This window comes from Zalophus californianus, chromosome 16, assembly GCF_009762305.2.
Source record: "Zalophus californianus isolate mZalCal1 chromosome 16, mZalCal1.pri.v2, whole genome shotgun sequence".
Lineage (NCBI taxonomy): Eukaryota > Metazoa > Chordata > Mammalia > Carnivora > Otariidae > Zalophus > Zalophus californianus.
In genome coordinates, this window is record NC_045610.1 from 58,367,870 (window position 1) to 58,393,661 (window position 25,792).

At 61.0% G+C, this 25,792-nt stretch overlaps 1 protein-coding gene and 1 long non-coding RNA gene across 9 annotated transcripts in view; both read left to right on the plus strand.

Moving 5' to 3' along the window:
* SEPTIN9 (septin 9) overlaps positions 1-24,829 on the plus strand; it is a 151,976-nt gene extending 127,147 nt beyond the window's left edge. For 7 of the 8 annotated variants that reach the window (XM_035724514.1, XM_035724513.1, XM_035724516.1 and 4 more), the window contains 9 exons: positions 13,075-13,266; positions 15,490-15,618; positions 16,003-16,084; positions 16,397-16,534; positions 17,217-17,334; positions 18,209-18,304; positions 18,604-18,700; positions 22,050-22,101; positions 22,694-24,829. In XM_035724514.1, coding sequence (XP_035580407.1) covers positions 13,075-13,266; positions 15,490-15,618; positions 16,003-16,084; positions 16,397-16,534; positions 17,217-17,334; positions 18,209-18,304; positions 18,604-18,700; positions 22,050-22,101; positions 22,694-22,829 — 1,040 coding nt within the window. In that variant the 3' untranslated portion in view covers positions 22,830-24,829. Of the gene's footprint in view, positions 1-33; positions 202-13,074; positions 13,267-15,489; positions 15,619-16,002; positions 16,085-16,396; positions 16,535-17,216; positions 17,335-18,208; positions 18,305-18,603; positions 18,701-22,049; positions 22,102-22,693 lie in introns of those variants that run through there. The other variant, XM_035724519.1, reaches the window with a different exon arrangement.
* On the plus strand, positions 2,490-4,183 carry LOC113939243. The gene is made up of 2 exons (XR_004819681.1): positions 2,490-2,623; positions 2,934-4,183. It is a non-coding gene; the product is annotated as an uncharacterized LOC113939243 (long non-coding RNA).
* Positions 24,830-25,792: the final 963 nt, after the last annotated feature.

Below are 25,792 nucleotides of genomic sequence, written 5' to 3' on the forward strand. Positions count from 1 at the left end.
TCCTCCTCCTTCGGCTGCGGCTGGAGGGGCCGCTGCTGCTCGCCAGTTCGCAGGCAGAAATTACCATATGAATGTGGCTCCTTCCCGGAGCCGGCGGCCGAGGGACCTGGGAGGGGACGGGCTCCCACCCCCGGGGCCTCCAGGTTCTGTGCCTGCGACGTCCGCAATCAGGCAGAGGAGGCTGACATTTCCGATCCGCAGGCAGGTACCCCCGCGGGGTGCGGAGGGCGCGGGCAGGCTGGGGTCTGCCGGTGGGCGGTGTCCCGCGAAGGGGGGGGACCCCGCCGACGGGCACGCTTTCTTGCTGCACTTTCTTCTGTCCTAACTTGTGTAAGGACACGGTACCGTGGTGGTGGTTCTTTTGGTCTCATTTCAAGAGTCGCAGCTAATTACCGCAGGAAATGTGGAATCCAAGGAGGAACTAAAGTATCCATGCACAGCCCAGCCCTGGGGGTCAGCGCTGCTCTGGTGGTCCACGGCCCCTTATGTCTGAGCCCCTGGCCGAGCCCCTGGTGGTGACTCAGTTAATAAATTCTCATTGCCAGTTGTCCCAACTGCTCTTCAGTTTGGGCTGGAGGTATATCACATGGAACAGCTGGACCGAAGATTCAGGGATGGCCGGAAAAGTCACCCTGGGGCTATGCAACTCACTGGCAGACCCCAGCTCCCGGGGGCATATCTTTGGGGTTGCCCAGTGACCCATGACCTGGTCTCCCCACGTAGGGGACCCGCTTGGCACCGTGGCACTGGCCAGGCCGGCTGCAGCTGGGGAGCAGCTCAGGGCAGTGCCCGGGGTGGCCCCAGGTGTTCTGCTCTGAGCCCCTGTGCACTGGCCTGGCCTGCCCTGCCCGCCCCATGCTCTGCCTCTGCTGTGCCCCTAGGAGAGCCCCACCGCCTGGTGGGTGAGGACGGGGCTAGGGATCGGGCCGGACACAGGCCACTAGGCCGCCCATTGTCCACCCACTTCTCCTCCTCAGCAGGCGCCCCCCCCACCCCCCCCCGTTTCCTGAGCAAAATTTTCTGAATGGCTAGGAGCCATCCCCGGAAGTGCATTCATCCATCCTTCCTCTTGGGTGCTCCTTGGCTCCAGAGGACTATGGAAGCTGGAAATGGTTAACATCCAACTCACACGCTGCCACACACTGAAAGCCGCGGGGGAGCCCGTGGGAAAGGATGCAGGCCAGCACTTTGGGGGCCAGGGCGGGAGAGGCGCCACCTGGGTTGGCCAGGGAGCAGTGGCCGGCCCCCCACGATGTTCTGGGAAGAGAGGAGGGCGGGAGGAAGGGCAGGGAGCTCCCTATTCATTCAACAACCTGGGGGAACAAGGGAGGTTTCTCCAGGAGCAGGGGGCGGGGAGAACCTCTCTGAGGAGCCTTGTTTGTGGAGCTGATAGGAGCCGGGGAGACGGGCCATGCACCCAAGCTGGAGAGCTGGGCATGGGCCCATATTTTATGAACGACGACTTAGAGCGTTGACTGTGCGCCTTGTAAATAATCTTGATTCTCATAACGCTCTTGGGAGGCAAGTGTTATTATTCCAATTACACAAAAGAAAATGGAGGCACAGAGAGGTTAAGTTACTTGCTCAGGGTCACAGCGAGTGCAGTAGGAGGTACCGGTCAGTCAGCACCAGTATTCGAAGTGGACAGAGGTTGGCATTTAATGCACAGAGGATGGGCAGTCGCCTGGGGAGAGTAGAGTGTCCAGCCGGGGACCAGGACTGATTCTGCCGGTGGAGGAGGGGCTAGCAAAGAGCCTTAGCCGCATTAGCCTCAGATGGAGGAGGCAAAGCAGTAGAGGCCCAGACGGAAGCCCAGAGAAGAGAGCGTTTCGGGAAAGGAAAGGTTGGGGTGGTCAGGGCGCATTCCCTGTAGCTTGGGGTGAGGGGTGACCCCTAAGCACTCTGGCTCTGCAGAGGCCTGGCGGCTGTGTCTACTCAAAACCCCAAGCCCAGAGTGCACCCAGACTTCGTGCCACAGCGCAGACGGGAAGATGGACCGTACCTGCTTCTTTCTCTCTGCTGTGTGACGCAGCACTGGGCGCGGGGGTATCTGCACCCCGCCCACGGCCAGCATCCCACCCCCTGCCAGGCAGTGTTTCAGAGGTGATGGAAGTGAGCTGTCCTGGCACACGGCTTTTTCCTGTGAAGGGCCTGGGTAGAGGGGTGCGTGTGTTTCCGAGACTCCTTGCATAGGCGGGTAGTCCATCCCACGTTCCCTTCAGAGAGCATGTGACCCTAGGGTGGGTCCTCAGATTGCACAGGGTCGTTCTTTGGTTTATTCACTGGGTGAGTGGCTCCTGTGGGTGAGCAGGGGCTGGAGGGGGCAGGGGGGCAGGGAGCAGTGGGGTTTTGAGGACATGACGGGTTACGGTAGGCTGAGGGAGCCGGGGAAGGGTCCTTGCTGATCTCCAGGCCCTGAACCCACTGCTTCCAGAGCCCCTGCCCTCCTGAGCAAGATGGACCCAGAGGCGGGAGAGCAAATGACTCCAGCTCTCTTGACTCCCCTCAGCCCAGAGCTGGAACTGCAAACGAATGCGTGACCTGATTCAAGGTGGTCCGGAGCTGCTGACCCTGCCCCCGCCTGTCCCCCACCCTTCCTGGACCCTCAGCCCATCGGCCGGTGGTATGAGCTGTCCATCTCCCTGCTTCGGGGGTCATCTGGCCAGGCTTCTCTTCTGGCCCAGGAATGTGCCCCTCCCTGCTCAGCCCCCCTCCCAGGCTCTGCCTTTGCCTTCCTGAAGTCTGTTCTGGGCATGAGGTCGCCTTAGGTAGCACCCCACCCCACCCCAGGCCTGGCCAGAACTGCACAGATGTGAATTGTTTCATAACTTTTGGGGGGGGGGTGAATTTTGGTATCTTTTTCTAGTAGCCCCAGGGTGGGTGGGGGCTGCCCTGTTGCACCCGGGGAACCTGTCTGCTTTTTGTTTTCTCAGATGACCTCATGGGGAGGAACCCCCAGTGGCCCAGCCTCTGTCCGGTCTTACCCCCAGCCCTGGGGAGCGTCTGCTGACAGTCCTGCTGATAGAAGAGGGGGAAGGGGAGGCCTCACCCCCCCCTTAGGGGGACATCCCTGATAAGAGGAAATTCCACGCTGTGACAAATGGCCAGTTTCCACCCATCCACGGGGAGGATCTTTTCTTTCTCTTTTTAACTTGGCAAATGTTTGCCAAGAACTAACGGAATCTCTGTGGTCAGCCGGCCTCTTCGGACCTGGTGGGCGGGCTGGCCGGGGCTGGATTCTGCATTTGCTTTGGGGTGGGGGCCCATCATGCTGGAAGGTTCTCTGGGGTGGGAAGAGGCTTGGGGAGACACAGTCCCTGATCCTGTGAGGCCAATGGGTGGTGGAAAACGGAATAATAAATAAGTCCTTGACACAGGAAGTCGGAGGGCTCATCCCTGGCCCTGGCTGCCTGTCATTTCTGCAGCCTGCTTTTTAGGAAGCGAATATGGGCAGGCGGCTTGCAGGTCGGAGCCTCCTCTGAGCGAAGTCTCAGTGGGGCCACCGAGCCTGGCCGAGAGTCCCTGGAAGGAGGAGGCCGGGCTGCAAATAAAGAACAGAAGAGGGCCTCTTCCAGAAGGGGGTGGGGTGGCCTGGTGAGAGGTGGCCGCTGTCCAAATCTGTGTCGGGCCAATGGAAACGAAGAGCTTCTTGAGATTCCTTCCTGCACAATAGAGGAGAAGCTTGCTTTCACGTGTTTGGCGGGAGCAAGGCCGAGGAGCCTTGGTGGGCGGTAGGAGCGGGGATCCCCCCTCCCCGCCTTTGGGGCGCCTCTGGCCCCTGAAGGAATGAATGAATGAATCAGATGGGGATGGCACTCTCTCTACTGTGTCCCCTGCCAGGTCCGCAAAGGGCGCGGGGTCCTGGGAGATCATGATTCAGGCACACACCCACCGGGTCTCCTCCGGAGAACTGCAACTTCTCTTCCGCCACCTCCTCGGAAAAGGGAAGGAGCCCGGAGCGGGAGAAAAATGCAGCCCTTTGCATTTGCAAATCCCTCCTTTCTCCGGAGAGGCACGAGCCTTTGTGCTCCTTTTCTAAGCCTAGTTTCAGGCCAGAGGGCAAAGTCTCAGATTTCTGGCATCCTGGTTCCTGACCAGACTCTGACGAGATGCTTCCTGCCTCGTACAAAGTGTGAAGTGTAATTTGATTTGTAATTACTTATCGAATTAAAGGAGGCGTGTGTGCTTTTGAAAGTCAGCCCTCGATTCCCGCGTGCACAAATTTGCAAAATTTGGTCATTTATATTCAGTGTTTACATCTTTAGAAGGGAACAGGAAGTTCCCCTGCGACATTTATGGAGAGCTTGTAGTGGCTTCGGTAGGGGAATGGGGGACAAGGAGAAAGGAGCAAGGAGTGGAGTAAATGAGAAGAGGTTCTGTTTTCAAAGCCCTTCAGGGAGTGAGGCCCTGCACCCTCCCCGCCCACCCCCGGTAGTGCAGGTGGCTGGTTCTCCAAGGTCCTCCCTGCTGCAGCTCAGGGAGGGAGACCCCCCCCCCCCCCCCCGGCGGTGAATCATTTGCTGAATGAATCTGTATTGTGGTCCTGGTCCCCTAGGACCCTGTGATCTTTTTTTTTTTTCCCCAAAGATTCTGTCTAATTTTTTGACAGCACAAGCAGGGGGAGCGGCAGAGGGAGAGGGAGAAGCAGGCTCCCCGCTGAGCAGGGAGCCCAGTGCGGGTCTTGGGATCATGACCTAGGCCCAAGGCAGACGCTTAACTGACTCAGCCACCCAGGCGCCCCAGGACCTGGGATCTTACTCCGCTATCTTCAGTAGCTATATTGCTTATAGCTGTTTCTTTAACACCTTGTTCCAGAGCAGCTCCTTATGTGTGTGTCTGGTCCCCAGCCCCACTGACTTCCCCAAGTTGGCTAACAGTAGCATCTCCCTCCCCTGCCACTTAAAACCAGAAGTGGGGAGTCATCTTTGAGGCCCCTGTGAATTTGTTGGCTCAGCCTGGGATGACCTCCAGGAAGGAGGTGGAGTTTTAGGATGGGAATGGGCGTTTTGCTCTCTGCCCTGCTTGGATGGATCTATCCGGGAGCTTTGGTGGGGCAGCAGGTGTGCTAGGCCTCTGGTGTGGGACCTCTGTACCGGGGTTTGTGTACTTCGGCCCCCCCTGCCCCGGGAGTTCTGCAGCCTGGAGAAGGCCCCTGGAATCTGGGACCCCCATACTGGGCCCTGCAGCTGCTGTCGAGGAGCTTGGCCAGCCAGGCCTTTAGGTGATTTCCTCCTAGGTTATGGGGGCTCAAGTGATAACGCCCCTAGATAGGCCTGGGGCTTCCCTGAACGGGAATCCCTTTCCAATCAGATGGGCATCTCCCGGCAGCTCCTGGGGAGAGAGGGGCGAGAGTTCCGGGCCTCCCGTCCCTGCCCCCGCAGCATACACCATCTGGGTCTTCGTTGGAGGATCTGGCCCGTGGAGTCCCCCTGCCCGAGTTCAAATCCTGGCTCGGCCATGCACTAGTTCTGGATCCCTGTAGAAGACCAAGAAGAAGCTGTGGGCCTTTTTCCTCCTCTGTGACGTGGGGATAGTAACAGTGTCTGGCTGAGCAGGCTGTCGGGCCGGTCGTGAGTTAGCGCACGCGTGACGTCTAGAATAGCGCCTGGTGCACCGCGAGCCCCTGCTAGACATTGGCCGTCGTGATCAGTGTCAGGCCTGCGTTTGTTCTCTCATTTGTTCAACAAACATCAAGTCTCGGACCTGCCATGTGCCGGTGCCGCTCTAAACATGGCCGATGAGGGCTCTGGCTTCCTGACTGTCCCGTGGAGGGGGAGACGTGGGAGGGAGAGAACCCTGCGCACGTCATAACGCAGTCACCGTGGAAACTGCTCGAACGCAGAGTACAGGCTCAGCAAGGGAGCTGCGGGGACGAGCCAGTGTGGGGCACAGGCCGGGGCCTGCGGGACTGCAGGCACCCGGGGAGGTTGGACGGGAGGGCAGGAGCAGCTGTGGTCACTGTCGCCCCAGCACTCCCTGCATCGGGGCCTCGCCCGCCTTGAAGAAGCCTCTTTGCGGGGGACAAGGAGCATCAGCCACCTGTGTCGTGGCCACGGGCTCGGGTGCTCCGGTGGGGTCTGCAGATGTCCCCTCGGCCTGCACTGCAGAGTCTGTGCCGTGGTCCCAGAGGGTGGACTCCAGGCAGCTGGGGGCGGGGGCGGTGGGGAGCAGCCCTGTGGGCATCCTTATGTGGTGAGCTCAGACTGACCACTGGCACCACCTGGGCTAGGGTGGGCTGGGAGACGGAAAGCAGTTTTCTCCCGGAGAGGCCTTGGGGCAGGAAGAGAAGAGGCCCTGCTGGACCCTGGTGCCCCCCATCATCTGGCCCCCGAGTGGGTCTACCTGGATCTGCTTGGTGACTCTCTTTCCCTTCGTGGGCCCGTCGGGTAGCCTTCTAGGCATCTGCGGACCGGTTGGCCTTGCTTTCTGCTCAGGCACTGTGTGCGGGTGGGCGGTGATTGAGCAAGGCATATTCAGACAACAGTGTCAGAGTCCCCAGGCTCTGAGAGCCAGGCATGGAGAGGATTGGGGTGAGCGAGGGGAACGGCATTGGCTTGACCCCGAGAGCGCTGTCCTAGGGCCTGTTCTGACGCTGGTACCACGTGGCTGCTGTCCTGCTGGGAGCAGACCCAGGCAGGGGCCCAGGGCAGATGAGACTGATACTCGGAGAGGGTGGAACTCGTGGGGACATTGCTAGGATGCAGAGCAAGGCAGCAACACACAGGGAGGCAGCATGTGCCGATACGGTGGGCCCCGCGTGTTGGTTTCCACGTCCAGGCACTCACACTCCATCCCAGCTCCAGAGCATCCCACCCAAGAGCTGGCTCCTTCCTGGGGGCTGCCTCCCAGCCAGGGGAGCACCCCACAGCCCCAGGCCCAGCGAGCTACAACGGCAGTCTGATCCCATCATCCTTGGCAGGCCCTAGGTCAGGGGAGAATTGGTCACTTGGGGCAGAAGGCCACAGAGGGGGCTGCCTCAGGGCTGTGAATTATGGCCCCTGCTGCGGGCACACAGAAGAGCCAGGTTGCCAGGTGGGGCTGGGTGGAGCCCTGCACTTCCTTCTTGCTTTAGGACCCTGCCACCCAACTCCTGAGAAAAGGCCGGCCCAGCAGGTGCCTGTGCTGAAGGAGGGGGCAGGCCGCATCAGGCCACCTGCCAACTGCCTGTGGGGGGGTGGGGGCTCTCCCACAGGGCTCGAAATGGGGACCTGCAGAGAGGAATTGCCCTTTCTGGGAGCCACAGGGCTGCTGACCCCAGGGCACCAGCTGGCAGCACTGGGGCTCCTGACCTCAGGCCTGAGCATGGCGTCTGGGCCTCCCTCAGCCGTGCTGTGAGCCACAGAGCCGGCTGGTGGGCACTCGTGCGCACAGTTGGGTTTTTTCCAGTCCAGCTCCACTGGCAGCCTCCGGTTTTCTTTCTTAATATGACAGCTTTATTGAGATGACAGTCCCCACACCAGACGATCCACCCATTCAGGGTGAGCAATTCAGTGGCATTTTTTTCCGGGTGGTGTTCAACCGCCCCCGCTGTCTGGTTCCAGAGCATTTTCATCACCCCAAAAGGAAACCCCCTACGCGGGAAGCTGTTCCTCCCCAGCCCCCGGCACCGCTCATCTACTTTCTGTCTCTGTGGATTTGCTGATCCTGGACATTTCACATCAGTGGAATCCTACATAGGTGACCTTCTGCGACAGGCTGAGTGAAACACTGAGCATCGGGGTGGCCAGGTTCATCTGTGTTGTAGCAGGTGGCGGGGTGTCGCTGCTTTTGATGGCTAACGTTCCCATGCTGTGGGCGCACCACCTGTTGTTCATCCGTTCATCTGTTGGTGGAGATTGTAGATGCTTCCTGAGTGCCACTGTCTGGGCTAGGAGTTAGGGATGCCACCAAGCAGGTCACAGTGTCAGGTTCAAGGGGCTTGCCGAGGAGAGCAGCGGTGGGGGGCCGTGGTCAGGAATCACGGGACCCATTTTCCGCCCAGGTGGGCAGTGCCGGTGTGGCAGGGTGCGGGCCCTGCTACCACGGCCAGCACCCGAGGCCCCTGGCACCCACCGTGCAGTCCGTGGAAAAGCACCGAGCCTTGCTCTGACGGTAGGGTGACCGTGGCAGTTACTGTGCCTCTCTGAGGGTCCCCTGGGTTCTGTTAATAATTAGGCTGGATACCCCACAAGAATTCGGAGCAGGGACTCAGATCCTTGCAGAGCCGTGTTCACAGCAGCATCATTTACAAAAGGGGGAAACAGCGCAAGTGTCCACTGGCGGATGAACAATAAACAGTGGAATGTTATTCAGACGTGAAAAGGAAGGACATTCCGGCACCTCCTGCAACACGCATGCGCCCTGAGGACGTCAGGCTCGGGGAGGGAAGCCGGACACAGGGCAGGGCTGCGTGGGGTCCGTAGACCAGTCAAATCCACAAAGTCAGAAGGTCGACTAGAGGCCACTGGGGGAGCGGCAGGGGAAGTTACAGGTCGGTGGGCGCGGTTTCTGTTGAGGGTGATGGAAACATTCTGGAGGTAGATGGTGGTGGCCATCGTGGATGGGCTGCAGGCCACCGAAGCAGGCACCGAAACATGATTTAAAATGGTTGAAACTTTCTGTTACGTAAATGTTACCACAACCAAGAGGATACTTAGGCTGGAGGAAGGTATAAGCCAGTGTGTAGGGTCATCCCAGCCTGGGTGGTCTCAGGCCTTCCTTCCTTGGGGGAGATTGGTGGCCTGGTGGGCAATGACGTCACCCTGGGCCTGAGAGCCTTGGGGGGTGGAGAAATTGTTGACCTGGGGCTCCTGGGGAGGGAGTGAGGCTGCACCGGGGCCCACACCTCCAGAGCGAACCGGCATCCTCCTCCGAGGAGGGGAAGGATGGGCTTGGCAGTTTGCCCTCTCTCCACATTGCCTTGCCTGAGAGGCAGGCAGAAACAGTGAGAGAAGGCAGGCAGTGCTGTGTGACCATGAGTAAATTACTTAACCTCTCTGAACTTGAGTTTTACACTTTTAAAAAATGGGGCTCCCTTGGGGCACCTGGCTGGCTCAGTTAGTGGAGTGTGTGACTCTCGATCTCGGGGTTGTGAGTTCAAGCCCCATGCTGAGTGTAGAGATTACCTAAAAAGAGAATCTTTTTTAAAAATGGGGCTTGGGGTGCCTGGGTGGCATAGTTGGTTGGGCATCCGACTTTTGGTTTCAGCTCAGGTCGTGATCTCAGAGTCGGGGCATCAAACCCCATGTCGGGCTCCACGCTCAGAATGGAATCCGCTGGGATTCTCTCTCTCTCCCTCTGCCCCTCCTGCTCATGCTCTCTCTGAAATAAATATTTAAAAAAATGGGGCTCCCTCTTGTTCTCTTTAGCTGATGAGGGTGCAGAGAGAGTCATCTGGGACATAAATGTGAAACTTCCTTTGCTGTGAGGAACATCCCTTTGCTATTAATAGCATCTCATGAAGTTCGGGTAGGAAACACAAATTCAGGTGCGGGGCCCTGGGAAAGAGGGTGAGGCCCCAGCCCCAGGGAGAGGTCACCGGGGGAAGTGGACTGGATACAGGTCTGACCATCGTCGTGGCAGGGCTGTGGGCCAGCCTGGGACCGCAGAGCCCTCCACCCAGCCTGCACCAAGGGTCACTCCCAAGACCCCAGTCATTCCACGGGTCTTGATTGAGTGTTCCCTCCCTGTACAGCTCTGGATGTACAGGGGGGATCCACCCAGGCCAACTACCATGCTCCCTGGGGCTCACGGTGTGTCTGGGGGGACATGGACGGTCATCACACGGCACAGCAGTGAATGTGAGGCTTCGGGGTTGAATAAATGCCGTGAAGGTTATCGCATGTTGGCCTAGCTGCTTCTGATGGCGTTTCAGGGGGAAAAAACAAATCTGGGGACCTCATTTTCCCCATTTACAAAAGAAGTAGGTTGAACTAGACTTCCGTGCTGTCCAGTATCTTTACCATTTGCCCTGTGTCCCTTTTTAAATGTAAATTAATTAAAATTAAATACAATGAAAAATTCAGTTCCTCGGTTGGACCGGCTGCATTTCCAGCTCAGAAGTCACGTGTGAAAACAGGTGGCAGTTCCTCAAAAAATTAAAAATACGAATGCCGTATGACCCAGCGATCCCACTGCTGGAGAGTTACCCAGAAGAATTGGAAGCAGGGTCTCGAGGTATTCTCACACCTGTGTTCATAGCAGCATTACTCACAAGAGCTAAAACACAGAAGCAACTCGGGCGTCCATCGAGGGACAAACGGATGCGCAGAATGTGCCCTGGCCACACCAGGGACTCTCAGCCTTAAAAAGGAAGGACATTCTGATACCTGCTACAATGTGCGTGAACCTTGAGGGCATGCTGTTAAGTGAAATAAGCCAGCTCCCAAAGGACAAATGCTGGCAAGATTCCTCTTTTTATGGGGGTCCCTAGCCACACTCACAGAGGGTAGAACGGAGGCTGCAGGGGCGGGGTGGGGGGAGAGTTTCAGTTTTGCAAGACAGAAAGCGTTCTGGAGATTGGTTGCACAACAGTGTGAATGTTCTTGACACCACTGAACTGTGCACTTAAAATGGTTGATGGTAAATTTCATGTTATGTGTATTTTACCACAATTAACAAAATAGTCCCATGTGGCCGCCATACTTTAGACAGCGTGGGCGTGGGGTCTTTCCATCATAGAAGTCCTTTGGGACGGTGTTGGAGGAGATGGTCTCTGTGATCCCTGCCCGCCAGCTGGAGCAGCCGGGGCTCCTGCAGCCGGGTCCCTGGTGGCTCTCTGTGGAAAGCGAGGGTTTTCAGAGAAAGTGTCTCCAGGCAAGTTTGCCTGATGGGGCCTCTGCTTTTCCCCGCGTGGAGGTCCTGCCTCCTGGCTGGGCAGAGCAGGCAGAGCGGGGCTCTAGCATCACCACTGGTACCCTCCGGGCAGGGAGAGGAGGGGCTGGCAGGAAGGGACCCCCCACCTGTGCGAAGGCCAGGCCCTTCCCTCAGTCGGTGGGAAGGATGGGGCTTGTTGAGTTTTTATTGTTATTTCTCAAGCAGGGTGCTGGTGGGCAGGATGTTTGCTTTGTGGTTTGAGTTTCTGCAGTGGATGTTGGTGCCTAGGGGGTGGGGACAGCTGGAGCAGAGGAGGGAGTGGAGGGGGGTTCCAGGGGCCTTGGTGCGCTTTCCCCTCCCCCCAGTTTGGCTCGGAAGGGATGAGGGATGGATGTGGGAGTGGGCGGGGGGTGGCCCAGGCCCGGACCGAATGGCTCCCAGACCCGCAGGCAGATGGAAGCAATTTTCGGTCACGTGGGGCAGGCTGAGCTGCTGGCCTGCAAGACAAGGCCCCATGTCTGTCTCCAGGAAGCAGCCCCACAACCACATGTTCAAGGCCAGATGTGGTGCTTGTCTTTGTTTATTTAAAGATGCTGGAGCTCGGGGACAGTCAGGAGGGAGCAGAGGCACATGCCTTCCGGGCGCTGCTGGAAGGAGGCCCCACGGCTGTCATCGCTGCCTCCTGGGTCCCTTGCCTATCCCCGGCCTGGGAGCGGGGGTGGGCAGCGGGGACCCGCGACGGTCCCTGGTGCTTTTACATGGGCTCTGTTATTTGCTTGACCCCCGATTCTGTGAAGTAGGAATTACAGCGCTTTGTCAGGCTGAGCAAACGGGGAAGTTGAGCGACGTTGTGCGACGTTGTGTGGAGAAACCACCCACACTCCGATTTCTGGAATTTATCAGCTGATCATCCTCCTTGCGGAAGGAGAAGGTGCTGGCCCCCACGGTCAGTTCCCTCAGACACTCCTGCAGAGCAGAGGTCTGGCCGCCAAGGTGCGCGAGCCGGCTGGGCCCACTGGGGTTTGGCACCAGGGTTTCGTTGCAGGGGAGAGTCCAGTCACTGCCCCAGGAAGTGGAAACAGTTTACCTGTCCTGTGCCCTGCTGCCTGACACTGCGCCCCCAGGGCACACCCGGAAGAGGGGGTTCTGGGGCTGACACCCAGGGAACCAGCCAGCCCCTCGCCGAGGGGGCCCAGGGAGATGTCAAGATGCACCATGGGCTTTCTTCCCGTGAGCATCCCTGGGAGGTGGGAGGGAGCTGACAGTCCTTCTCAGTGGTTGAGGGCAGGGAAGGCCGCCAGGGGAACTGAGGGGCTGGCCGAGGAGAGGTGTGTCAGGCAAGTGTGGTGTGTCTAGGGGTGCACCGGGTCCTGGCCAATGTGCTCCTGCCAGGCCCTAGTAGGGACCCATGCTCTCCTGAGCACCCTGACCAGCTCCACTGGGGGAGTGCCCCTCATGTCCCCCCCGGGTGCCTCTGGCCGCCCCTTCTCTAGGTTTCTGACTTGGGCATGTGGCCTCCTCAGGACAGCCAGGGGAGGAAGGGAGGAAGGTTCTGATATGCAAAGCGCAGAAGCTTGAGTTGTTTCTTAGAAGCTCGGTCCCATTTGCCTGTCCATGGACCTGAAAGCAAAACCTGTGGGTGTGGGGCACACAGGTGCCAGGCAGAGAGAAGAGCCCCCTGGGCCCAGTCCAGGGTGGGGGGCGGGGAGCTGGCCCAGGGCCCTGCCTGCCTGCCATCGCCTGGGAACCGCTGGGCCGGGAGGAGCATGCTCTGCATCCGGGGCTGTTGGTGGGACCTGGGACTGAACACACCTCACCCAGGAGCTGCTGGACAACAAATACCCGGGTCCTCCCTTCCTTCTTCAGAAGGCTGTCCTCTCCTTTGTCCTGGCTCACAGGCTGGCCCAGACACTCAGCTGTTTGGTCCCGAGGGTCCTGTAGCAGGTGTGGGGGCCTTTTGAGCCAGGTGAAGGAGGTGGGGAGGGCCTACCTGGGTGCCCTGGGGCAGGATGGAGGCTGGGAAGAGGAGGGCTGGGGTCAGCTCTGCCTTGGAGCCGAGGGAAGGACACCACCTCGTAGGCCACTGGTGGAGAGCGTGGGGCTCTGTGGGCACCGTGGCGGGGGGCGGGGAGGGCTTTAGGTCTGGGGAGTTCTGCAGGGGTCTCGAGCCTCAGTTTCCCTGTTTGAGAAATGGGGGTGGTGGTTGGAGCCACCTGAGGATGCAGGTGCTTTGCAGATGTCAGACCCCCTGACGCTCCCCCCCCCCCGGTCTCCCCACAGCCCCTGAGGCAGCTCTTGGCTGCATTGGCGACATGGCCGACACCCCCAGAGACGCTGGGCTGAAGCAGGCGCCCACGCCCCGGAACGAGAAGGCCCCCGCGGACTTCGGCTATGTGGGAATTGACTCCATCCTGGAGCAGATGCGCAGGAAGGCCATGAAGCAGGGCTTCGAGTTCAACATCATGGTGGTCGGTGAGTGCGCACCCCGCGCCGGGACCCCGCACCGCGGGCTCTGGGGCTCAGTCTGCTACTCTGAGAACGGGGGTGGACACAGATGGCCTGCGGGGCGGATGGCGCGTGGCACCATGTGTGCGCCCGGGTGCCTGCCAGGAGGGCCCCGGCTTCCATCCGTGCCGCAGAGGGGCCTCGGCTCCCCATCGCAGGAACCCGGGACGGCCGGGCAGGTGCTCAGTGCGGCCACTCGCTGACCAGCGGCTTCACCCTGCCGTGGCTCAGCCCTGGATGGACTTCAGGGGTGGGGCCGGCCCCCCACGGCCAGCAAGCCTGGCTGGAGGCTTCCTGGAGGCCCCAGCAGAGCTGGAGGGGCACCAGGGGAGGTCATTGATTAGCCCGACCTTGATCAGGTTGGGGGCCAGACCTGGGGGAGCACCGGGCAGCCTCTTGTTCCCGAAGCCCTTTCGGTCCTCACAGAAGCCCTGCTAAGAGGGTGCCCCACTTTGTAGGCAGCAGTGAGGCCCAGAGAGGGCACGCCAAGGACTCTGCTCACTAGGGGAGAGCCCGAGCTCTGGTCCCCCTCCTCCCTCACACAGCAGGGAGGCAGCTGGGCTGGGAGGAGGGCGTCTGTTTGGGGGTCTGCAGACCCAGGGTGGAATCCCGGCTTCGCCCCCACTCAGCGGCGACTCAGTGGTGTGGTGCTTGTCCTCTCTTCCCTGGGGCTTCTCCCAGTCTTGGTTTACTCATCCGTAAAATGGGACCAGGGGGAGGGACAAATCAGACACCATGTGTGGCTGCCACGTGGCCACGGGCCCTGGGGAAGTGGGGAAGTCGCAGAAGCAGCAGCGGGGTGGTGGTAAGGATGATAATCCTACTAGCGGTTTGCGCTTTAAAGTTCCCATCGGCATCTCCCAGATGTCCGGCGTGGTGGCCAGGACATCTGACGTAGCTCCGGGCTGACCTGGCAGGGACACAAGCAGGTGGGCTGAGGGGGACGTAGACAGCTTGGCCCAGGGATTCCCGACATCCACCTACGGCGTCCTGGGAGCCCACGCTTTTCCTTGCAAGGTTGTCAAAGTCGGAAAATTGGTGTAATTTAATTTTTTAAAATATGTTGGCTAGCATGGCATAGGGCAGCTCCGGGAAGGGGTGAGGTGTTGGGGCTCCACATGTGGGGTCGAGCTTGTGAGGCAGTCCCTGTGTGGACCCCGAGGTGGAGAGTCATGGCGGGGCCCTGGAGCCAGGCTGCAGGGTCCCCATCCCCACGCTGGGCTCTGTGCCGGTTTTCTCATCCATCAGAGGGGATGGTGACGGTTCCTGGGCATGCGAGGGCATTAAACAGCCTCACTTAAGACAGTGCCCAGCGCAAGTGCGGTGAGCACTGTGCACGGAGCCTAGGGTTCTGCAGCGACAGCAAGGCCAGCTGTAGATCCGTGACCTTTGTGAGCAGGAGGGGCCTTCTGGTCACAGCTGAGTCCAGCCCCCCTCCCCCCACCGTGGCTTCTGCCCTCCTGCTGTGGGAGGGCTCGGGTGAGGTGAGGTTTGGGCACAGCAAGGCCAGGAACACTGCTGGGGCCCCGGTGCCTGGGAGCCACATGGGGGCGGCCTGATGGCCCGGGGGCTTGCTGGCCAGTCAGTCTCAGCGGCAGGGTCTGTGGCTGTGGGGACCGGCCGCTGGCTGTTCCTGGCAGCGAGACACAGCTGCCCACCGTCTGGGGGCCCCCGTCCTGCCCCAGCAGGAACTGCCCCGGTGGCTTTTCACCGAGCCCCGTGGTTGCTCGGCTGCAGGCCTTGTATGCCGAGTGTACCAGCACTTCCAACCTAGATGAGCCCGGCCCCAGGGTCTTCGGACCAGAACCCTGCAGCGTGGGGTGGCCTAGCTGTGGTTGGACCCTGGCGGGTTTGCAGAGCCTCCCTCCTGTGGTCCTGGGGCTCTGTAGAGTTTTCCTTCAAACCTGATGACCCCGGTGTGTCCAGCTGTGAAGAGGAGAGCTGCACTGGGGGGCCCAGGCCCCCCAGTCAGCCTCCCCGGGGCTGCTGTGCATCTCAGCTCCTCTTCGGCACTCTGGGTCCTGCCCTGCTCCAAGGCACCACGGGAGCTGGGCCACTGCCTGGGCATCCCAGCCCTTCCTGCCTCCTGACCTCCCCCAACCCGGGGCCCCCACTGTGGGGTGCTGGGGGGCAGTGCCCAGGTATTGCTGAGCCACAGGGCCCGCTGACCGGCTCCCATCCTGTCCCCAGGGCAGAGTGGCTTGGGGAAGTCCACCTTGATCAATACCCTCTTCAAGTCCAAAATTAGCCGGAAGTCAGTGCAGCCCACCTCGGAGGAACGCATCCCCAAGACCATTGAGATCAAGTCCATCACGCATGGTGAGTGCCAGGGTGGGGCTGGGGGTGTCGACGTGGGGTGTAGGGGTGCTGAGTCCTGAGCTGGGCAAGTTGAAACTTGGGTCAGGGATGCTCTCCAGGACCCCTGCAGGCCCTGGTCCGACAGAGCCCCCTAGAGACACCTGAGTTTTCCACCAAAACCCACGGGCAGGGGCTGCCCAACACATCTGTCACCAGCCCCTGCTGGAGGCAGGTCCTCTCCCTGGCATCACCTGGGGGGGCCATCGCTGGTCCCCCATGGGCACCCCAAGTGGACCTTGGGGTGGGGCTGGTCAGGTTCCTACTGGGCAGGACCTAGCCCGTGCCAGGTATCTGTAAGGCTCTGGGGTCTTTGCCTGAGCTCATGGGCACTGTGACTCTGTGCAGATATTGAAGAGAAGGGCGTCCGCATGAAGCTGACGGTCATTGACACACCAGGGTTCGGGGACCACATCAACAATGAGAACTGGTAAGGGCCCGTGGGCCTGTCTCCTGGCCTGCTCTTGCTGCTAAATCCTCAGAGGTCCCCAAATCCTGGGCCAACGTACAGTTACCCTGAGAATCTTGTCCCCCTCTCCCCGCGCCCCCCCCCCCCGCCCCCCGGGGTCAAGCGTCAGCATGGGAGGCTGGTTTGGAAGGTCTCAGGGAAGGCTGCGGTCTCTGCTTAGAAAGCCCCACACCCCTGGTCGTTCTACTGGAAAGCTGAGGACCGGGCTGGGATTCGGGGGAGACCAGGCGGGAGCCGTCCCCCGGTGCGGGCTGACGGGGCCTCCCCCTGTAGCTGGCAGCCGATCATGAAGTTCATCAACGACCAGTATGAGAAATACCTGCAGGAGGAGGTCAACATCAACCGGAAGAAGCGCATCCCGGACACGCGCGTCCACTGCTGCCTGTACTTTATCCCTGCCACCGGCCACTCGTAAGTGCCACGCGGGCCACGTCCTGTGTGATCGGGTGGCTCTTTGCCGTCCAAGTTTTCAGACCCCTGGCCGTGTCTGTGACCGCTACTCTCGCCGTGTGGGAAGAGCAGACGCAGCTCTACTCCGAGGCGGAGCATGGTGGCCGCCGTTCAGGGGCCCTGCGATCCTGCCCCCGCGCCCGCTCAGGACGGGTTTCCGGCTGGAGGCGGGTGGCACGCCAGGGCCGTGGGCCGGGTTCTGGGGACACCTGGCACAGCAGCCTGTCCCGGAGGCTTGGCTGGGTGGGCCCAGAGCTGCTGGGCGCTTCCTCCTGCTTCTCCCTTCTCTTCTTCCCAAGGGAAGCCCTGCAGTCGTGTGAGCGATGTCCTCTCTGAGAGGACACCTGCCCCGGGACGGTGCTCAGAGCCGGCCTGGTCTCCAGCCTGTTCCTGCCCAGCCCGGGGGCGCTTCTGTCTGGGGAATGCCCTCTTCCTCTTTCCTGTCCCTTGCTCAGGGCTTGGCCGGCACGCAACCCACGGCCTTGGCCTTGCTTGTGTGTCCCCACCTGGAAGCCCCCACGGGCACCCCGAGGGCCCTTTCTCAGCTCCATCCAGCCAGAGGCAGGCAGCCCTGCCGCGCTCATTCTGTCCCCATCCCTCCGGCCTCTTCGGCCAAACGCTCACCCACGCCATTCTGTTCCAGCCTCAGGCCCCTGGACATCGAGTTTATGAAGCGCCTCAGCAAAGTAGTGAACATTGTTCCTGTCATCGCCAAGGCCGACACGCTGACCCTGGAGGAGAGGGTCTACTTCAAACAGCGGGTAGGGCTCCCCACCTCCATCTGGGCCGTCAGACACAACATGCCAGGTCTTCCTCGGGTGGAAGAGAAAGCCCAGAGGGGGTGGTCCCCACCGAGGGGACAGGTGGCCGCATCTTCCTTCCCTGCTGCCGTCCACACAGGAGGGCGCCCCCAGGGCTGTGGCTTCCTAACACGTCAGAGCCCCCTGGGCAACCGGGACGAGGCCCCCGGGCCCCACAGAGCCTCCACCCCGGTGGGTGAGAGCCAGGAGGCCCTTCGGTCTACTCCCCGAAGCTGCGCACGCCCCCGTTGGGCCTTGGCCCCGGGCCCGGGTGCGGGGGGTTTTCCCAGCAGGCTGAGGGGAGCACTGTGCCTTTCCCATCGTGCGTCTGCTGGAGGGAGCAGGCTGCACACAGCTGTGGGTCTGCGCTTAGGGCAGAGATGACGGCTGTGCACGGGAGTACCCACGTGTTGGGGAGCCGGTGCCGCAAACGGTGGTGACGGCCTGACGCAGGCAGGTGCACCTGGGCTTCGGAGGTCCTGGGCAGCATCCGGGGCCCGCCGTGACAGAGGGTATCTGGGTGGAGCTTGAGGGACAACTCGACAACCCGGAGCTGCTGTCTCGGGGGTGTGATGGGCTGGGGAGGGAGGACAGAGAGACGCTCGGGGCTCGGGTGGCTGCACGTGTCTTCTGGCAGGCAGGCCTGCAGCTGCCCCTCCTCCACTCAGGAGGCACGAGAACTGGAGTATCAGGGTCACCAGCCCTGTAAAGCCTGCCCTTGACCCCAGGCTGGGCCCCCCTCACTTTCTGGAGGTCACAGCGCAGGCAGACCCCGGTGGGCCAGTCCAGCTCGCTGTGTGAATGGCACCCACATCTCTCCCCTCTGTATCCGCAGATCACCGCGGACCTGCTGTCCAACGGCATCGACGTGTACCCCCAGAAGGAGTTTGACGAGGACTCCGAGGACCGGCTGGTGAATGAGAAGTTCCGAGTGAGTGGATTGGCCAGATGCCGTTCCCAGCGGCCCCCCAGTTCCTGCTAGACGACACGGCGGGGTCTTCCAGCCCGCTTACAGCTCTGGGACTGGGGAGGTGGGTGGGGTGGCCCTGACCCATGAGAACGTATTCTCTGGGCCGGAGGGGGTCAGAGCCCAAGTGGCCACTTGTGGCTCTCTCAGGCCAAGGGTTTTCGTTCCGGGGGGCCCCGGGCTCAGGGCAGCTCTTCCCCGGGGCCCAGAGAGCGGACTGGCCTTTGCACACATGTGACCAGTGCTTCCTGTCCCTCCCCCAGGAGATGATCCCGTTCGCCGTGGTGGGCAGTGACCACGAGTACCAAGTGAATGGGAAGAGGATCCTTGGACGGAAAACCAAATGGGGCACCATCGAAGGTAATCGTCAAGCTGTTGGGGCCTCCAGACAGATCAGAAAACTCAGGCTGCCTCTGCTGGCCCGGAGCTTGGGCACCAAGGCCTCAGCCGGGTGCTCCTGGGACCTCTTCTGTTGCATTGCCTCACTCAGCCACTGGGAGGGGGCAAGTGGCTTGTCCAGGGCCCGCAGCCGTTAGCTGATGGAGCAGTCCCTTCACCCCGATCTCCTGGGGGCAGGGCAGTATCCAGAGAGGAAAGGAAGGAGCCATGAGGCGTCCTGCCAAGTCCTGGGTTCTGGTCCTGCTGTTTCATGGCCGTGCTGCGTGACCCTGGACAAATGGCTCCACCTCTCTGGGCCTAGGACAGGGCTGGGCTATAGCTCTGTCCAGCTCTGAGAACCAGACGGCCCGCCCCCTGCACAAGTTCCCGGGACCCCCACATCTTCTTGTCTTGGGGCTGCTGTGCCAAATTAGCACAGACTGGGCAGCTTGAAACAAATTTCTTCTCATGGTTCTGGAGGCCAGAAGTCAAGGTGTCAGCAGGGTTCGTTCCTTTCAGAGGCCCTGAGGGAGAATGTGTTCCAGGCCTCTCTCCTGGTGGCTGTCAGCCATCCCTGACGTCGCTCGGCTTGTCCCCAACCCCCACTCTGCCTTCAGCCTTCTGACTGACTGTCTTTTCCTCACAAGGACATTTGTCATTGGCTTAGCACCCACCCGAAACCCAGGGTCATCCCCTTTTACGCTCTTTATCTTAAGTGTGAATTCAAAAACTCTTTCCAAGTAAGCTGCCATTCACAAGTCCCGAGGGAGTTGGCGGGTGGACATGGTTTGGGGGACACAGTTGAACCCCCTCGGGTGGTGGCGCCCAAGGTGGGCTGCACCTGGGCGTTTCTTCCCCCTCCACTCTGTTCCGCCCTCCCTCTTCAGAACAGAGGAGGGAGAAGGGGTAGTTTGAGATGGGCCACTTTGTCTTCGATCCCGTGGCTGAGGGCCAGTGTGGACAAGGTCGGGAAGGTGCTCACCAGCCCCCACGCCCTCCCGCCGTGAAATTGGGCAAGTCCCTTAATCCCCCAGGGCCTCAGCTTTCACCATCCTTAAAATGGGTACTATGTGCCAAGACTTTAGTAAAAATGACAGAATGTCTCAAAGACTTTTAGAGCTTTGGGGGCAGCAGATGCTCTAAGAAAGTGATCACCGTGAAATCCGGTCAGTGAGTGAGCCCCCTCCCTCTCTCAGTCTCTCCCTCTCTCCTCCCTCTCTCAATCCCTCCCTCCCCCCCCCCCATGCTGGCTCACTTTACACGCATTATTTTGCTGCATGCTTAGCCCCCCCCCGCCCCCCCACCCCCGGCTGTCCCTGCACCCTCCTGCAGAGAGGCCCAGGCTGTGGCACCCAAGGGCCCACCCTTGCACTGCTAAAGCCTGGGGGAGGCATGGCGCGGTACCCAGACCTGCCTCGGGGCGCCCACGTAGGTGCTGGGGGGTGGGTGCAGGATGGTGTTTTCTGCACCCGTGTCTGCTGGCTCTCTCCTGCGGCGGCTCTCCCCTCCTTTAGGGGCGTCTCTGTGGGGACCGCTCGGCATCCTGTCCCATGAAGGCTGTCCTCCACCAGGCTTTACCTGGGCTCGTCTGCCTTGGCTCCGCCTCGTCCTGAAATGTGGCTGTTTAGGAACTGTTTCGCAGGCGCCCGTTCCCGAGGTTGGAGAAGTGCGAGATAAGAAAGGCCCGTGGGGAGGATGCCGGAGAGCGCTGGGGGCAGCCCAGGGATGCACGCGCCTCTGCTGCCCCCTGGCGGCCCGCTCCGGCCTGCAGGCTCACCGGGCGTTGGTTGTGAGAAACAGCCCCGTGGCGCCTGTAGGGACGGTGGCCAGGGGGCGGGTCTCCCATTCCTGCAGTCTTCATGAGGACCTGGAGGAAGTCTCTGCCCCCCATCTGTGTAGCTGAACTTCCCCAGCGCACTGGCGGCTCTTTCTTTATCTCTGGGGCCTTGTGCGCTCGAAACTGACCAGAGGACGGGCCGCTCTGTGCTCGCCCCGGCGAGCCTGGTTAACACACGCTTTTGCCTTGCTCTTGCCCCGCGCATCCCTGGTCCTGCTTCTTTGACCTTCCCCCCACTTGGTGTGCGCCATCCTGAGATGGTTTACCCCTCCTCGGAAACTACCCGGCGTCTTCAGGAGGAGGGTGGGGTGTTAAGAAAGCACACAGTTAACTGACTCATCGAGTCCTCTCGCGTCCCTGAGAGGTAGGTGACATTTGAGCCCCACTTTACAGAAGAGGAAACTGAGGGTCAGAGAGGCCGGGATAAGTCACCCCAGGCCAGGAAAAGCAGCAGGGCTCTGTTCTTCCTGCCGGCTCTCACCGCTTCCCCATGTCAGGTGGCAATGCTACGTGAGAGTCCGTCTGCAGAAGGTTGTAGTGTGGGCCCCGCCCGTGTGGGTGGGGATATGGGAGAGGACCAGGGGTGTGGAGGGTGGAACCCAGGCAAGCCGCAGCTGGAATAAAATCAGGAGCGCCCCAGGGCTCTGCAAGGTGGAGGCACTGGGGCTTTCTCTCGCCAGCCCTGCCTGCCAGCTTATTGGAGGGTGTGGGGGCGGGGGAGATAGGCTCATTCCCTGCGTTCTGAGCCCCGATTCCCTGAGACCACAGAAGAGGAGCCATAGTGGTGTCTCAGGTGCGTGGGTTAAACGATTGGGTTAAACGTGCAGGCGCCCTGCACCTTGACGCCTTTCCATTCAACCTCTGTGCCCGCCCGCCTCAGTGCAGATGGCGCCACTCGCCGCCTGTTAAAGGGTCTGCATGTACGGGGTAATTACGCACATGAGTCACACAGCAGAGCCTTAAAGTGAACAGGGAGACTGCCACCAGCTCCGGCCCCAAGCCACCACCAGGGTGCCGCTCAAGGGGACCTGGGGGCACCTGGGGGCACCTGCCTGCCCCGTCTTCCCACGTCCCCAGAGCTAACCCCTGCCCTGCAGCCCGTGCTTTGGACGTCTGTGTGTGGCCGGCAACGTAGGGTTCCTGAGCTCGACGTAAATGGTGACGCGTGTGGGAGAATGCCCAGCGGGGGCATAGGTTCTCGAAATGCCACCTTCGGTCCCTGCCTTGTTCCATTGCCACCCCCCCACCCTCGTTTTCAGGGTCCGTGGGACATGCTGCTCTTCCCAGGAGACTCCCCCTGGTTCCCATTTGACTGGACCCCTCCGGAGGGCGGGTGCCTGGTCAGGCCTACGTGCCTGTGGGTGCCCAGGGCTCCCCTGTGGGGCAGTGACTCCTGCCCCCACCACCCACCTGCCCAGGGTCCTCTTGGCACCAGAACTACGGGGGGCAGGGGCTTCGAGTGACCTTAAAGCTCCTTTTGTCTCCTCTCCTCAGTTGAGAACACCACCCACTGTGAGTTTGCCTACCTTCGGGACCTCCTTATCAGGTGAGAGAGGGCTGTGGGGTGTCGGCCTTGGCCCCCTAAAGGCCCCGACAGGGCCCTAAGTCAGGAGCGTGGGCACTGGGGGAGCAGGCGGAGGTCCTGGTCAGCAGCTGGCCCGTCCTCCCTCAGGAAGACCTCGGAAGCCCATCGTCTAAAACACCTCCGTAGAAATGAAGCAGGAAGTGAAGAGCCTTCTTAATCTGTGGGAGAGCACCCGGATGGGAAGGGGATGGGAAGGGGTTGGGGAAGGGGCCGGTGGTCCCCCACTGGCCACTGGCCTGGTGCTTCTCGATGGCAGCAAGGACATGCCGGCGCTGTCCCCTCTGATTGTGCACCCAGCCCCTACCCTTGCACTGGCCACAGGCTTGACACAGAGGGGACACGTGCATTATAACAGAGCTGTTGGGAGAAGGTCTGGGTCCCCATGGGGACGGCCCCACCTCCCAGGCCTGGGCCAGCTCGCTGGGCCTTACAAGCCCTCCCGGGGGCCCCCTGAAAGCGAAGCAGGGGGCATGGGGTGCAAGGGGGGCAGGCAGTGGGATCCTGGGTCCGACCCAGCGGGATCAGCATCCGTGAGCTCCCTGTGTCCCCCCAGGACGCACATGCAGAACATCAAGGACATCACCAGCAGCATCCACTTCGAAGCGTACCGGGTGAAGCGTCTGCACGAGGGCAGCCATGCCATGTCCAACGGCGTCGAGGAGAAGGGGCCCGAAGCCCAGGAGATGTAGACCCACCCTGCCCCCGGGACCCTGCCCCCCAGTCCTTTCCAGCACCACCCCCAGGCCCACCCACATGCCCCATTTTATTTTATATAATTTTCTCCACTTGTCATCGTTCTCTGCCCCTTTACACGCCGCCAAGTAACAAGATCACGTGTGCCCTCCTGAGTATGTGCATTCTTAGCCACTGACTGTGGGGCTTGGACCGGGTGGGGCCTCGGGCAGGAGGCCGTCCCTCTGGCCGTCCCCGAGGTCTGTGAGAGGCTGGGCCACGGCCAGGAGGGGACCCGCGGCTTCGGTGCCAGCCCCCACCCCCACCCCCACCCCCCAACTGCAGGCCCAGCTCCGGGTTGCACTCGGCCCCAGCCTCTGATCGAGGCAGGCTTGTGCAGGGGAGCTGGCCTGGCCGCCCCGGAGCCCCTTCCTGCCCCCTCTCTACACGGCCCAGACCCGTAACTCAGAGAGCCCCCGCCCTTGCCCCTCCCCCCCCCCAGGGGAGAATAGTTAATTCCATGAGATGCAGGTTGCCAATTGCTTAGACACCGGGAGGCACATCGCCTGCCGCCCACCTGCGAGCCCGTCCTGGAGCAGAAAGTGCCTTTATCAGCCGTCCACGAGCCAGCCTTCTCTCCCCCGCTGTCCCCGTCACCGGCACTGGGAACTGGGGACAAGTCGGAGAGAGGGAGCTGTGTCTTCATCTCTCCATCGCCTCCCCCCGCCCAGGATTTGATTGAGCATGCAAAGGAAGGAAAAAGATGCACCCCACTCCAGCCCACCCCCACGCTTTGGGGGAAGGTCCAATCAGGTGAATCTGGTGGAGGAGCTGAGGGAGGAAGAGGTGACCGTGTGGGAAAGGGGCGTGCTGTGTGGGGCCGGGCCTGTTCAGAGCCGCCCACGTGACCCCAGGGCCTGCCCTGCACCGTCCCTCGTGACTGGGAGAGTGTGTTTCTGTCCGTCCGTCTGTCTGTCTGTTTAGAAATCTCTGGCCTAAGATGCTCCACCCCAGGTACACATTCAGCCTTCTTGGCCCAGGCCTCGCTGACCTTGACCCCAGAAGCTTTTCGTCGCCCTAAATGTTCCTGGGCTCCTGCATCCCAGAGCCCATCGTAAAGACCGCACCCTCCCACCCCCCAAAGAGGGAGAGGTCAGGAGGCAGGTGTGCATGGCCCCTCATCGGGCTGCAGCCCGGGGTTTTACAAGCAGGGCTTGGCCGGTCGCTCCCGCTCCCTCACCCTGCGTCTCCACGGGGAGAGCAGCCGGGGCCGTCCGAGCCACGCACGGCAGAAGGCAGGTGCTTCTCCCTGCCTTCTGGAGAGCCAGGGGGCTGGCGCAGGTCATGAGATTAGACACAGGGGAGGTACACGTCTGTCTGCAAGCAGCGGGAGGAAGGGGATGCAGACAGGCCTGTGCAGGGTGTGCGTGTGCGCGTGTGCGTGTGTGTACGATGTCCTTGCATTGCGTGCTCACTCCCCACCTGAGACAGGAAGGACCCCTAAGCGAAACCATTGACTTGCCGACTTGCCGTGTTTTTGCCAAAACCAAGATTTCGAAGGACACCTCCAGCTTCAGCGGTGGGGCGAGGGCGCGGGGCAGCCCCCCGGGCGGGACGGACCCGCTTTCCTTCTCTGTAGCCAGATCGTGACAGATCGTGACTTTTCACTGGCTTCTGTCCCACAGTGGCCTTTTGCTCTGTGCCTCCTGAGAAATTCGTCTTTTTGTATAAATAACAAAGTGTTGAAACTGTATTTCCTGAAATAAATGTCCGAACGCGAACGTGGCGGGGGGGACGTGCCCCTCTCCCAGACCCCAGAGGCACGGTTCTCCTTGCGGAGGAAGCCGCTGTCGCCGCGGTTCTGGGGGCTGCTGAGCCTCATGCCGGGGCGCCGCGTTTGGGGGCTTCGGAAGCCCGCGTGTACGTGGAAAGCCAGGGGCAAGGCTTCCCCACATGGCGCCGCAAGTGGCTTTCGTTCCTGTATTGTCAGAAATAAAGTTTCTCTTCTGGAATCTCACCCTACCAGATTGAGCCCCAGGAGCTGGTCAGTAGCTGAGACCGTGGCCCCGAGTGGAGGCTGCCGGGGGCGCATGTCTCTGCACACCTCCGCGGGCTCTCGGGGCCGAGCCCTTTGCTGTGCATGACATACCACCGCACAACAGAAATCCATTCCCTCCCGCTTCCGGAGGCCCCAAGTCCGAGATCGAGGTGCCGGCGGGCCGTCCTTCCCCTGGCCTGCTTTGTCCTTGCAGACGAGAAACAGATCTCTTGTAAGGCACTCCCGTTGGATTTGGGGCCCATCTTCAGGATGGCCTCATCTCATCCTTAATTACATCTGCAAAGACCCTGTTCCCAAATAAGGCCACGTTCTGAGGTTCTGAGAGGACATGAATTTGGGGGGTGGGTGCTGTTCAACCCAGGGCATCCCCTACCCCCACCCCCACCCCATCACTGGGTCTCAGGGACGAGGCAGCCGCAGAGGGCCCTGCAACAGGGCTCAGATGATGAGGGGTCAAGGTTTGCTCTGCTATGGACCAGCTGGGAGAGGATTACTGCAGCCCCTCGGGCCACCCCAGCCCTTCCGTCAGGCAGGTTGGCTCGTTCTGCAGAAAGTAAATGGGTTTCGTGTCCAAATGAATCAATGGGCAGTGGCCACGTGGACCATCTGCTTCCTGGATTCTGAGGTGCCCCCCGCTGCTGACGTCCGCTGGGGGTACAGGAGGAAGACAGGGTCAGCCCAGGGGTGGGGGGCCGCGGGGTCATCATCTCAGGACTCTTCCAGCTCTGAAGCTCTCCCTCCCACCTCCAGACTGAAACTGTCCCCATTTTCGCCTCTGCTGGACATCCGCATCCGGCAGCTGCACTCTCTGGGCCTGACCCTCTCCAGGGCCCAACATGGGTTCCAAGCCTTGATCTCTGTTCTACAATCTGGTTCCTCCCCCCCCCCCCCCCACCCCAGGGGCTTACCGTGTCTGGCCGC